The sequence below is a fragment of the Ciconia boyciana genome, chromosome 3 (assembly GCF_034638445.1).
Source record: "Ciconia boyciana chromosome 3, ASM3463844v1, whole genome shotgun sequence".
Classification (NCBI taxonomy): domain Eukaryota; kingdom Metazoa; phylum Chordata; class Aves; order Ciconiiformes; family Ciconiidae; genus Ciconia; species Ciconia boyciana.
Window position 1 is genome coordinate 65,628,653 of NC_132936.1, and position 14,177 is coordinate 65,642,829.

Sequence of the window (14,177 nt, forward strand, 5' to 3'; positions counted from 1 at the left end):
TTACATGGAAGTATTTTGTTCCTTGCTGACTGTTTGGCTTGCTGAAGGTACCATGTCTAATCAGTTTCGTTTGTTTAATGTAACTAAAAGATTTTAAGGCAAAATAGGAGTACCTTTGAGGATATTAAAAAAGCCATCAACAATTTATTGGTATTATATTGATGGAAATTGGCACCATTTTTTCTGCCTCATCAATTCCAGAACTTGACTAGCTAACCCAAAAAATTCTTTTGCATATAAAAGGAAGTTCTTAGCTTCATTTACTTTTTTCCTCAGCTTTTTTTGCTGTGATTATCCTGAGAACACTTTGAAAATATATCTTATAAATATGAAGAAGGACTGTTTGCATAATCTAGTATCAGTTTTGAATTTAATGCAAATTCAGATCAAAAGGAAGCAACGCTGAAAGTGCGGCAAACTTCTATTACAAATATTTTGGTCCAAAAATTAACTACTATTTCAAAGCATGAATTTATCATGAAATTGCATCTGTGATTGCAAGAATCTCAGTATCTTGTGCCCCGATCACAAGTAATGTTAACTAGGAAGACGGTGCCTTTTCAAGTACGAGAGGAAATAAATGCTATACAACGTAATTGTAACTGAAAAGTAAAAAAAACGGGATAGGATGCAGAGAAAGGAGATTACAATGACCAAAGAACTGAAGGAAGTGAAATTCTATGGTTTAGTTACCAAGTTTCAAATTTTAATCAGCAATCACTTTATTACGGTATGTAAGTGTCCTTGCATGTAGTAACTGTTGGGGCAAGGCTCGTTTATCTAACAAAATAAGCAGCAGCAGACACCAGCAGCTGGCAAATAAGGCCAGAGGAAATACAAACCAAACATAAGGGATACCTTCCTCTTCAGGGAAGGTTGCTTGGCAGCTGGACCAAACTACTGAGGGAGCTGGAGCATCCTCATCCTTCCATATGGAAGACAGACACTAAACACAAGCAATAGATCTTAGAGCAGCAGTAACTGGATAAAATTCAACGGACTACAGAAAAAAAGTAAATAATTGTTTCCTACCAATAGGTTAGAGCCCCCACATTGCAAAAGACAATTAAGAGACTATGTGCAAAGAGGTTAGTTAAGAAAACTTTAGGAAATACTGGGAATTATTTTGGCTGGCTTAAATGAGGCTGGTCTGTAATAGCAGAAATGTTGCCCTTTTCACATCTGTTCAGGTGACCCTCTCCCACTATCTTCTTCTTTCACACTGAGCTATAACCCTCCTCTGTGAACCTCCTGATGCACAAATGTATTGATATAAGTATTTAGGTGTAACATTGCTACATGATCTGTATCTTTCTTATAAAAACAGTTGAGGACATTTTTTGCATCAGATAAGGAATCATTAGCATGAAATATTTTAGTGTCATTTCTGGTTATAAAGTCTATGACTACAACTGAAATATTTCAGAAGATGAATAGTCAAAGAAAATGCCAAGGTCATGCAACAAAAATATTACCTGAGAGAAAAGATATTGGTAAAGCTCTTCCTTCAAAAATACACCTAATCATGTACCTAGTCTGGAGGGTACAAGTTTTAAACATTATAGAAGAGTTTTTTCCTCTTTTTTTTGCTTCTCCTCTTCAAAACCAAACAAATCATTACTGTGATTTTTTTTGGTGTTCAAAAAAAAGGTCCACTATGTAGAAAAGTGACAGATAGGCTTTGAAAAGAAAAGTATCACATGCCCTAGTAAGTAATTTCTAGAATATCTGTAATTTTACTATCCTAAATAAATATCTTGACATGACATGGAGAAAAAGTGAACTTGTATCAGAAGCCCTGGTCAGGACATCAGATAAGAAAAGAAAGCCCACAGGTACACTTTCTGGGTCTGCCATGGCAAGTGGGATGTGTCTGAAGAAGCAGTGGTGTGTCTGGGGCAGACCTCTCCGTCCGAGCTAGTCACGCCAGCCTGCCCTTAAAGTCATCGGAGAGGAACAGACACTTGCAGGACATGAGTCATACAGATGCCATACTGTGAGTGTCTAAGGCTGGGTGAGACACTGTCCGTCCAGTAAGATTATAGGCGTTTCACTGAATCCCTCTGTGCCGCGTTTTCCCCCAGTTTAAAATAAGACTAATGCTTTCTTCTCCCTTACGTCTGTTGAACCTGTAGGCGCACTTGCTAAAAGAACTGTTGCTGGCTGCATATCTGTGCGGCACAGCATAGACGGCACCCCGCACCTCAGACAAGTCTTTCAAGAGAAACACGTAAGAACTTCATTAAGTAGAAGAATGTTTATAAAACAGAAACAAAATATATACTGGAATGCCCTTAACTTCCACAAAAGTCAGTTCAAACCATTCCATGTAGCAGGACTGAGATCTAGAAAAGACTGCATTGTGTCAAGATACACGAAACAGCCCAGCAAAATGTCATATTGTTGCTTTATATTTGCTAAAAATAACTGCTTTCAAACGCCGATAAATTGTTTTGGTAGGAATTACAATGTGAAAATCCTAACAGCATCCTCTGTAAAAATATATATATTTTTTAAAAGTAGAGCATCTTATAACCATCGTATTTTACCTGAGGGGTTTATGATGGGAGTTGAAATCACTTATATAATGTCTAGAAACTGTTATAAATAACATATCATGAGTAAGTTGTTCAACTGTGATGGTTCCAAAAACTTCAGTACATTAAGATGTGTTTTCTCCACTGAGTCCATCACTCTCTTTGGCAAAGGAAACAAGATTTTGCATTTTAGAGGCATTTTTGCACAGTTAGAAAATTACTGTTCAGTATTCCATTTCTACATGCAGTTCCCATTGTTCCTTGAATTGCAGGAGACACATTTCTTGGTCCTCTGATGATTCATCAGGTACTTCCTTCTCATACAGTCTGGACAAAATTCCCTCTTTGTCAGGATCATCACGCTTGAATACTCCTTCACACGCCTGATTTTCAACACTGGACAAGGTAGGAATATACAGTCTTCCAGTGTGAGGATCCCAATCTACTAATATGGTCTGTTCACCTTCTTTCTCTGTGAGGCCCTGTGCTATTTTTTCCAGATGAGGATAGGATGTCTGCCCAGATTTTTCAGTATCCAAGTCCACCAAGTTGATATGGATCGCACTCGGCAATTCATCTGCTGCATCAACCATTTTCAAATTAAATTCCTTTGTTTTCTGTCCCAAACAAGGGTCTGCTGCCCTCACCTCTAGTTGGGGGCAATACGGCTGTCCTGTTTTCATATTAACCAAATCCCCCAAAGCAATCTGTGGCTCACCTAGTAGTCCCCCGGGGGCAGAGGTCTTCTCTTTCAAACTGAGGTCTTCTAGTTTCTGACTAGGACTGAAGTCTTCAGCCCTTACATCATGTTCATACTCTATAGTCCCTGCATTTTTCCGTCTTAAAGTATTCTTTGTTCCAGTCTGGCCATAAGATGGCCAGTTCCCAGTTTGGTCCCCGTCCGCTAAAATATCCTCCTTGTGTGAAATCTCTTTGTGTGAAATCTCAAGCAAGTGTTTTGTTTCCAGCACTTCTTTTGAAGGCAGATCTTTCCCTTTGGTGCCATTGTAAACAGTATAATAACATGGACTTTTCCTTTCTGATAGATGATTGGATTCCTGAGATGGCTTGTACTCATCCACGTTAACAGTGATAAGGTTGACCACTATTTTTTCACATGGTATGAAAACCCTTTCCTTGTATTTGTCAGTGTAGTGCCATACCTAGAAAGCAAAAAATATTTTGATTTGAGCAAACTATAATAAAAATACCATCTTGCTGCTTGCATGCAGTATGAGAAACAAACAGGATGAACTGGGAGCGTCAGTCAGCTCCCAGAGCTATGATGTCATTGGTATTAGTGGGACTTGGTGGACTGGAGTGCTGGGATGGAGGGCTACAGGCTGTTCAGGAGGGATAGGCAGGGCAGGCGAGGTGGAGGTGTCGCACTGTGCGTAAGGGATTGATTGTACAGCCCTTACCGTTAGTGATGATGTGGTGGAGAGCCTCTGGGTAAGGATTATGGGGATGAAAAACAAAGGAGATGTTGTAGTGGGTGTCTACTACCAAATGCCCAGCCAGGATGTAAGCACTGATGAGTTATTCTATAGGCAATTAGGAGAAATTTCAGAATTGGTAGCCCTTGTCCTTATGGGAGATTTCAACTTCCCAGACATCACCTGGGAATATCATACTGCTGTGACAAGCAGGTCTTGGAAATACTTGAACTTTGTAGTACCTGTGAACTTCTTGTCACAGGTACTCACTGAGCCAACTGGAAAGGTGCCCTCCTAGACTTGCTGTTTGTGAATAGAGAAGGACTCATAGGGGATGTGATGGTAGGTGGCTGTCTTGGCCACAGTGATCACGAGTGGTTGAGTTTAAAATTTTCAGTGCAATGACAAAAAAGGACAGCAGAGTTGCTACCCTGGACTTCAGGAGAGCAAACTTTAAGCTATTCAGGGAGCTAATTCGCAGTGTCCCCTGGGAATCTGCTTTTGATGGCTTAGGGGTCCACGAGTGCTGGTCAGCTTTTAAGAATCACCTTTTAAAAGCACAGGAGCAGGCAATCCCATGGTGTTGTAAGTCAAGCAAGCGGGGCAGAAGACCAGCTTGGCTGAACAGGGAACTCCTTGTGGAGCTCAAGAGGAAAAAGAAATTGTATGACCTCTGGAAGCGAGGTCAGGCTTCGCAGGAAGATGACAGAGCTGTGGTTCACAGGGAGAAGACACAAAAGGCCAAAGCTGAACTAGAGGTGAAACTGGCCAGTGTTGTTTCAGACAACAAGAAGGGCTTTTTAAAGTACGTTAATAGCAAGAGGAGGTCTAAGGAAAACATTGGACCAACACTTGTTGAAGATGGTCACCTGACTAGTAGGGATGAAGAAACAGCAGAGGCATTCAATGTTTTGGGGTTTTTTGCCTCAGTCTTTAATAATACTGATAGACCTTGGGCTGCCCGGTCCTCTGAGTCGGAGGACCCTGAGTGCAGGAACAGTGACTTTCTATTTGTGGACACTTGAAATTGTAAGGGGCCAGCTGTATGAGCTGAATGTTCACAAGTCCACGGGGCCCGATGGGATTCATCCCAGAATACTGAAGGAGTTAGCAGATGTTATGGCAGGACCCCTCTAGGATCATCTACCAAAGGTCTTGGGAGTCTGGGGAGGTCCCTGCTGACTAGAAGCTAGCCAGCGTTATTTCAATTTCCAAGAAGGGCATGAGGGAAGACCCAGGGAACTACAGACCTGTTAGTCTAACCTCAGTACCTGGAAAAATTATGGAGAAGATTATACTGGGTGCTGTTGAAAGGCATTTAAAGAATAATGCAACCATCAGGCACAGCCAACATGGGTTCACAAAGGGAAAGTCCTGTTTAAGTAATTTAATATCCTTCTATGATAAGGTCACCACCTAGTGGATGAAGGGAAGGCGGAGGATGTAGTTTTTCCGGATTTTAGTAAGGCTTTTGATACTGTCCCTCACAGCATTCTTCTGAACAACTTGTCCAACTGTGGGATGAGCAGGTACCTGGTGCTCTGGGTGAAGAACCGGCTGAACGGCAGGGCTTGAAGGGTTGTAGTGAATGGGGCTACATCTGGGTGCCGACCGCTCACCTGCAGTGTTCCTCGGGGCTCAATTCTAGGGCCTGTTCTGTTCAATATATTTATCAATGATCTGGATGCAGATATTGAATGCACCATTGCTGATGATACCCAACCGGGAGGTGCTGTTGACTCTCTTGAGGGAGAAGAGGCCTTGCAGAGAGATCTAGATAGATTGGCGCATTGGGCAATGATTATTTAACAAGTCTAAATGCCGGATTCTGCACCTAGGATTGAGTAATGCCAGCCACAGGTATAAACTGGGAGAGGAGTGGCTGGAGAGCAGCCCTGCAGAAAGGGACCTGGGGGTGCTGGTCAGCAGCAGGCTCAATATGGGTCAGCAGCGTGCCCTGGCAGCCGAGAGGGCAAACCGCATCCTGGGGTGCATCAAACACAGCATAACCAGCCGGTCAAAGCAGGTGATTATCCCGCTATATTCAGTGTTGGTGCGGCCTCACCTTGAATACTGTGTGCAGTTCTGGGCCCTGAAATTTAAGAAGGATGTGGAGGTACTTGAGTGCATCCAGAAGAGGACAATAAAGCTGGTGAAAGGGCTGGAAGGAATGTCCTATGAGGAGTGGCTAAGGCCTTGGGGCTTGTCTAGTGTGGAGAAAAGGAGGCTGAGGGGTGACCTCGTTGCTCTCTACAGCTTCCTGAGGAGGGAAGCGGAGAGGGAGGTGCTGAGCTCTTCTCCCTGGGATCTGGTGATAGGACACGTGGGAATGGTTCAAAGCTGCGCCAGGGGAGGTTTAGAGTGGACGTTAGGAAGCATTTCTTTACCGAGAGGGTGGTCAAACACTGGGACAGGCTTCCTGGAGAGGCGGTCAATGCCCCAAGCCTGTCAGTGTTTAAGAGGCATTTGGACAATGCCCTTAACAATGTGCTTTAACTTTTGGTCAGCCCTGAACTGGTCAGGCAGTTGGACTAGATGATCGTTGTAGGCCCCTTCCAACCAAAACAGTCTATTCTATTCTCTTATAGTCTTACAGATTTTTAAAAAATAAGGCTAGGCTAGACCTTATTAGGATTCAATATGTCAATTTAGGGAAGAAGGAAGTTCATCATATAAACCTCCAGAAGTGTTAATATGCTGCACTTTCTTAATTCTATCCAAAGTAAAACTATATTATGACCAGCTCTAATTTCCCTTTTCTCGTCTTCCCCATGTCAAAATAATGGTTGGAACAATTCTGTCAAATTCTGGTTTTGTTTCCACCAGCACAAACTCAAGTGACTTTGGAGAAAACATCAGAGTTGTCCTTGGGTCACAGCTTACAGAATCTATTCCACTCTTTTTAACCAGTGAAAAGGAAGTGCAGTCAAAACCACATCCCACAAGCAGAGAGTCAGGTACCATGTTAAGGTATAGCTTATGGAGAATTAAATAATATCAGGTTTCCTTTCAGAGAGAAAGCTATATATAAGGTTGAAGTGCAGTGTATGGAGCCTGCATTGTGCAGTCTGTCACAGGCTTCTTTTGTGACTCTATGATAAATCATCTAGTTAAACAATAGGAATCTTTCTGAAATGAATAATATTTCTAACAGAAATAAATATTGTATGAGCAGTCAGTAAAGGAAAGTGCAATACAAAAACAACCAGAAGCTGCACTTCAGTATTTTCAAGCTTCAATGGAAGACTAAGACCACTAATCTATATAGCAGGTAGACTGAAAGCTCCCCCAGGTCAGAAGTGCTGGACCAAAACAAACTGCGTATTCCACCTCCCCGTGATGGGGAGCCCATCCACGGGGTGCCCATGTGGAATAGGCTGTAGGTTGGGAAAAGCAGTGAGCATCATTAAAATCTGTATTTATTTGTTACCTTAACATGGACTGAACCCAGAGTTGGAGAAATAAAATTGAAACTTTCAAGGTGGTCATAAAAAAGTGCAATAGACTTTTAAAAAACCCCAACATATAAATAATACATTTATAAAAGAAGAGACTCCTGGAGCTGGAGTTTAGTCTGCTGTTGAGTAGGAATTTTTCACTACGTAGCCCTTTATGTTCTCTGACTGTAAAGAGCTCTGTCCTGCTAGCTCTCCAAGGGAGACCAAGCTATCTACCCCTACCATGCCCTGCGTCCCAGGATAAAGAATAAAGAACAAGAAAGACAGAGAAAGACTTTTTACCTGTAGTGACAAGGGACAATGGATTTAAACTGAAAGTTGGTAGATTTAGATTGGACATAAGGAAGAAACTCTTTACTATGAGGGTGGTGAGGCACTGTGAACAGGTTGCCCAGAGAAGTTGTGGATGCCCCGTCCCTGGAAGAGTTCAAGGCCAGGTTGGACGGGGCTTTGAGCAACCTGATCTAGTGACAGATGTCCCTGCCCATGGCAAGGTAGTTGGACTAGATGATCTTTGAAGGTCCCTTCCAACCCAAACCACTCTGTGCTTCCACGATTCTGTGACAAAGCTGGTGCTTTGTCAGGTGCAGGAGGTGTCTCTGTGCACATCTGAACACACTGCAGCAGTAGCTGCTCTACTCCTCCTGAACCCTTCATGAAGCACTAAGTCCCTCTGTGAACATTTCTCCTATCACCCCTGCACTGCTCTAAGATTTCTTCAGAAAGATCAGCACATTGAAACCAACTCCCCTAAACCTCCCATGTCATGCAGACTGGATTAACGTCAAATTGTTCATTAATTATTGTAATTGCATGTTTATGGTTGAGCAACTTGTTTAGAGACAGCTGTGAGAAAGCTCTGCTGGGCTCATGAGCTGGAAACCAATAGCGTTTCTTAGACTTTATGTGTTCTTACTAAAAATTAACAAACTTTGCAGCTCTAAGAAACTTGCAAACATTTTTATGTAGAAAGTGTATTTGGGCTGTCTAAATAACAGAATGCATTTGTTGGTACATTTCTGGGTGTTAGGAAACAGTGCAGTACTTGAAAAGTATTCTTGAAATCCAGATTAAATTATCTGTATGACGCACGTGTGCTAAATCTTTCACAATCACAATTAAATGGTAAAATGTAATACCCAGTAACAGTCCAAGAAAACATCATGGGGTTTCTGCACTGCTTAATTACCTTCTCATTTCTGATTTCAACCAATTAATAACTTTTGTTCACTGAATCTCTGCTGTGCTTCTTCCTAGATAAATTTAGGGAGTGCTGACTTCCTGACAAAACTTGCCTCAGTGCACCTCAGACCTTGCTTATGGCAGTGACTCTTCCCAAATGAACAGCTCTGTTCTGGTCCTCATTAGCTCTGGTCATCTTTTCAGATCTGGTCATCTTTTTAGACACAGTTGCTAACTTGAGTTACTCTGTTTTTCTGGCATTTAATAACCCTCAATGTGATGTTCTTTTCTTGATCTGAGTGGGAACTAGAGCTTTTATTTGCAGCTAGCCATGGTTTCGTCCCATCTGACTTGGAGCCTTGGAAAACACACAGCTCTGCTGTGAGCGCCAAGGTTGGCAGCGTCATCCAGCAACAAAGAACACTTACCAGGTTTGTTGGATGTTTCTGTTTGCTGACGTGAATATACCTGTGCACACAATAGCATGTCATTGAAATAAAAAGGACAGCCAGCATGATGGGCAGAACATATCCACATACGATTGTTATAGTCTCATCTGCCGTTTTATCTGTTAACAAAACAAAAGTTTTCATTGTACTGAGCAACTTTTTAATGAAATCAGATAGCAATGTGCATTCACCACATTGCTTTTTGGCTACGGGATGCAAATTTTTTAGATAAACAAGGAATTTGTAGGAAATTTTATAAAATTACATTTGAACTACAGGACAAATTTTTATTATTGTCTAAATTATAAATTAAATTCTAAAAAGAAGTAACAACCCCTCCCTCAGGTTCTCCTGTTGCTAACTTCAGACTGACCCAGTTCTGCCACTCCCAAACACTGAAGGAGAAAAAATATTCTCCATTCACTAAGACTCAAAGAATGCAGATCCTTTTCTTCAGAGGTACTGTCGTACCTTCCAGTCAGTAGATCCCAGATGTGTTTTATTAAAGGCAAAGATTTTTTCATCAGTGCAAATGCACAGAGAGGGGAGAAACAATGCTAGCTTTTCACTCTAAGAATGGATACATAAAAAACTTAAACTCAATCACCATGATTTTTTCCAACTTGCATCTTCTTTTTGTAATTTGCCAGCTTACACATACCTTTCAAAGTAGCAATGCAATATTCTTTGGAGAACCCACTGTGCAAAAGTGGTGTGGTGACATATATCTGTGCGCTGACACAATAAGCTGTTCCAGGTTCTAACCAGGGCACAATCAAGGTGTTGTTGCTGATGGAGAAGAACCACTGGAAGACATTAAAAAAGTGGGATTTTTTCCCCTTTACCTCCTCACTTAACAGAAAAGCAAAGATCTTATATACAAAATGTGTCACAAGCACACAAAGTTTCTGGCAAGAATAATGATACTGTACGAACTGCCAGCTGCATCCTTTTTTTCCCAAATGCACTCAAAACTCAAGTTATTTATTAGGTCATGTCCTCTCTGAATATTTTATCTTCCATTCAGCCATTCTTATACCACTACTGAACAATTTCATGCGTTATATGAAGTAGGACTGTATGCCACCACTAGCCCACATTCTCATGCTGATGTTGCAATAGAGCTAATGCATCACTCCAGCCCTGTCCTGACGCATATGCCAATGAAAGGCACATGGTACAGTTCCACAAAATCTTTCAAACTAGGATGTTCTAGTAAAGACAGGAGCCTTAACATAATGGGCGTTACATAGATCTTGGAGTTCAAGGTAAAGTAATTGCTCTATGTCAAACATCTTTATTAAAATAAACACAAAACTAAAACCCCTTTTGTGTACCTCTAATTGCTAATCTTGGCATTTTAAAATCCCCTTTGACAGAAGGTGACCTTTTTTAATGTAAAGTTTCTGTCTCTTTTCAGGAAATTCAGAGATCTGCCAGACAGAGATTGTGCCTGGAGCATGGGAAAAGAATGAATGTTTTTGTAACTGATCGCTGAACTCTTCCTCATCTACTGTGTTTATGCTGGGAACTACTACTTGCTAATGAAATGTCAGTCTGGAGAGACAGATGAATGAAGGTGTTCAGATGTGGTGGCACTTTGTAATAATGTATTGTGAGTATTGCCAGTAGGCTGACTGGGGAGCAGCTCTGCCGAAGAGGACGGGGGACAGGCAGCAAGCTGAACGTGAGCAACGTGCTCTTGCAGAAAAGGAGGCACACAGCATCCCGGCCTGCGTTAACAGGGGAATAGGCAGCAGACGGAGGGGAGGGATTATCCCCCTCCGCTCAGTGCTCATCAGACCACATTTAGAATACTGCGTCCAGTTTTGTTCCCCCCGATACAGAAGAGACTGACAAACTGGAGTGGATTTACTAGAGGATCATCAAGATGGCTGGGGCTGGAGCACTGCCCTGTGAGGAGAGGCTGAGGAACTGGAGCTTGTTCCACCTGGGAAAGAAGAGATAGCTTCAGGGGGACCTAACAGCAGCCCCCCAGAATGACCCAGGGAGGTCATCAAGAAGATGGAGCCAGGCTCTTCACAGTGCTGAATGGTGGGAGGATGACAGACAATGGACTAAGTCGATAAAAGGAGGTTCGGATTGGATATAAAGAAACACTTTTTCCCCCGAGAGGACAGTCGAGCAGTGGAACCAGTCTCCATCCCTGGAGGTTTTCAGGATGCAACTGGACAAACCCTGAGCAACCTGGTCTGAGCTCACAGCAGATCCTGCTTTGAAGAGGACTTTGGACTAGAGACCTCCTGAGCTCCCTTCCAACCTGAATGATGCTACAATTCCTACAAGGCTGTGAATCCTATTTCCATTCTTGCTGTTAGGGACAAAGCACATTTCAGGAAGCACAGAGCACAGATTTAACCGGTGCAGTTCTACAGCCTTGTCAAAGCTTACCCGCTTCTTTGTTTTTTTGTTGAGGACAGACACATTGTATTGCAGGCCAGGATACACTTGAAGCAGAGATATGGATTCTCCCTCAGGACTTCTCTTCCACTTCTCAGGAGCAGTCAGAATGATTGAAATAGATTTCTCAGTAGAAGATACGCTTACCGTGGGTGGATCAATTTTAGCTGGAAAAATGAACATGTACAAAAAGCAGTCAAATGCAGCAGAGGCACACTGATTTGACCATGCAGTTTCTTAAAGTGGATGATTAATTTTTGTAATGTTTAGGGGAGTCCAAGTAGGACTTCGAACAATTCATTTATATTGGTAGAAAATTATTTTATCAGATAACTAAGAGGATCTTTACAGTGAGAAGGTGAACACTGACTTGGAATTTTGCCTAGGAATTCCTGTGACTTCGCAGGATAAACAACCTTGAAACTCAATTTGCTAAAACGAGCTAAATTACCAGTATGTTCTCAGATTATCTGGCACAGATAAGAGATATTGTGCTCTAGAGTATGATTACTGCTTGGTTTAATAGAGCCTTTTAAAAATCAGAGTTCTTTATACTGTGGATGTGCCACAGCTTTTACTTGCCTTGAGTAAAGCTTTACCATAGCATAAAAGAGCATTCAGTATATATAGGACCGTACATATAACACACATATATCCAAATTCTGATACGATTATTTCAATTACTTCTGCCAAAAGCATAAATGTGAAACAACGGCAAAAAAACCTTAACCTCATGTTAAAATTAAAATATCATACGTTATGAAGGCACATGCAGTCTGAGCACACAATATTAATCAAGGCCATTGAACATCTGGCTGTGTGATTAGCTTTCCTTACTGTCTGTAAGAGGGTTGAATCGTGTGGTCTCCATCCAGTCAGAGCACATCCCGTTTAGGAAGGCTTTAACGCTTGCGTAGTATTGTTCTTCGTAGTCAGAGGTCTCACTGGAGAGGTCACACCACGTTCTGTTGATATTCCTGCATTCTGGCTTTCTAATCCATTTGCCAACACCGTATCTATATTGAAAAAGAAAGAGAAAGGAGCTGTACAAAAGCTATTGCCATATTAGTCACCTGATAATATAGCACAGAAACTGGTATTACGGCTGATAAAAGAGTTTGCTTGTTTTGCAGAAATCTGTGATGTCAAGGAATTCCCAACTTCAGCTCAGATAAAACACAAGATTTCCACAAGTTTTTAATGAAAAATAAATCAGAGTAGGCCCTATCCAGAAGAGGGCATATGGAACTAACTGGGATGTTACTGATACCAATCTAAGTCCAGTTTTGCTTACACAGACGAGAGATCTCTCAACTTCAGTCTCCACAGCTTTAGTTTAAACTCTGAACACAGGATAACAGGGTCAGGACAACTATTTATATAGAGACAAAGAGTTCTGTCAGAATAGTCAGTGGCTCATCCTGGTGTACAGAGACAGATGATGCTCAGGGTCTCCAAGATGAGCGGGACAGGAGACTACTCATTGCTGACTTTTACTTCATTTTCTTCTTTAAAAGAAAGACTCCATTGGAATACAATGAACTTCAAAACCCTTCTAGTTGAAAAAGGGGCACATACAAGCCACCAACAATCCCTCAGTCCTGACCAACTCTTATACATTAGTAGAAGAAATCCAGGTTTCCTTGGAAAATTCCTGCCTGGATTTGCTCAGAAGCTCCTGCTCCTCAAATTCACATTATGCTAAAAATTAGCAGTGCATTTGGCTGCTAATTAATAAGGGCATATGGCAGCTTCTACATGACTGCAGGACAGTATCACTCCCCAGCATCTTCCACCTAGCTCAAGGCCTTGCTCTCCTAGGCAGGCAGAAGCACATACGAATATTTTCGTCTTCAGTGTGAGAGATGGCCATACCTATGACTACAGACTCTTCTGTGGACCAGCTGACCCTGCAGAGTCAGCATAGCTAGTGCTTTCTGAGCATTTTACATTCTACACAATTATCATTCATTCCATAATTACTGAGCACTCTCCCCTTTTCTAGGAGGTGGACTATGTCGCTCCTCCGTTAGCACAGCAAGCAAGATCTGGGCAAAAGAGATTACAGTCTCTGACTGTAAAAGCAACTCCTTGCTTTTTTTAGTAGCCAGGACAAGTTACAGAAAACTTCTGGAGATCTAAATTTGTTTTAATGTCATGAAAAAATTACTAGACCAAGGGAAGTGTTCATATTAGAGGTAAAGACTGGAAGCATTACATCACCCATGACTACAGTGTTATGCCTATTTATAAGCTAAACTTCCAGCGCTGTCCTGCAGAATGACCCAGTGCTCTCTCGGTGGAAATAAAGGAAATGCATTCTGGTTCTCACTCAAATTCCTTGATACCCTGCAAAGGTGCAGACCTTGAAAATAGAAGGGTCTGATTCCTATCACATTACTTGGTTTTCTACAATATTTGATAACTTCAGTGGATTTTCTCCTAGACTAGAGAGGCTTGCAGGATCAGAAGAAATCTGTGGGAGTTGGGTCTGTTAGAAAAGACCAAAAAAACACTGGGTTCTGTTAATATTCTATTAAATACTACATCTCTGCATCTGTTTAAATGTGTAGAGAAGGCTAATGTGTTCAGATGCCAATCCACAGTACAGTCCTTCTTCGTCCTTCTGTCTCGTTTCTCAGGAATGCCCCTGAAAGCTTCCATGTTGCATCCTACACTTCTTTAATAGGAAGA

The 14,177-nt window shown here is 41.8% G+C and overlaps 1 protein-coding gene across 4 annotated transcripts in view; it reads right to left on the bottom strand.

The window, feature by feature from the left end:
* Positions 1-384: 384 nt before the first annotated feature.
* Positions 385-14,177, bottom strand: part of IL20RA (interleukin 20 receptor subunit alpha) — a 28,620-nt gene continuing 14,827 nt past the window's right edge. For all 4 annotated transcript variants that reach the window (XM_072855936.1, XM_072855934.1, XM_072855933.1 and 1 more), the window contains exons 3-7: positions 12,321-12,499; positions 11,475-11,650; positions 9,724-9,868; positions 9,042-9,181; positions 385-3,700 (exon numbers count right to left, since the gene is read on the bottom strand). In XM_072855936.1, coding sequence (XP_072712037.1) covers positions 2,762-3,700; positions 9,042-9,181; positions 9,724-9,868; positions 11,475-11,650; positions 12,321-12,499 — 1,579 coding nt within the window. In that variant the 3' untranslated portion in view covers positions 385-2,761. The remainder of the gene's footprint in view (positions 3,701-9,041; positions 9,182-9,723; positions 9,869-11,474; positions 11,651-12,320; positions 12,500-14,177) is intronic.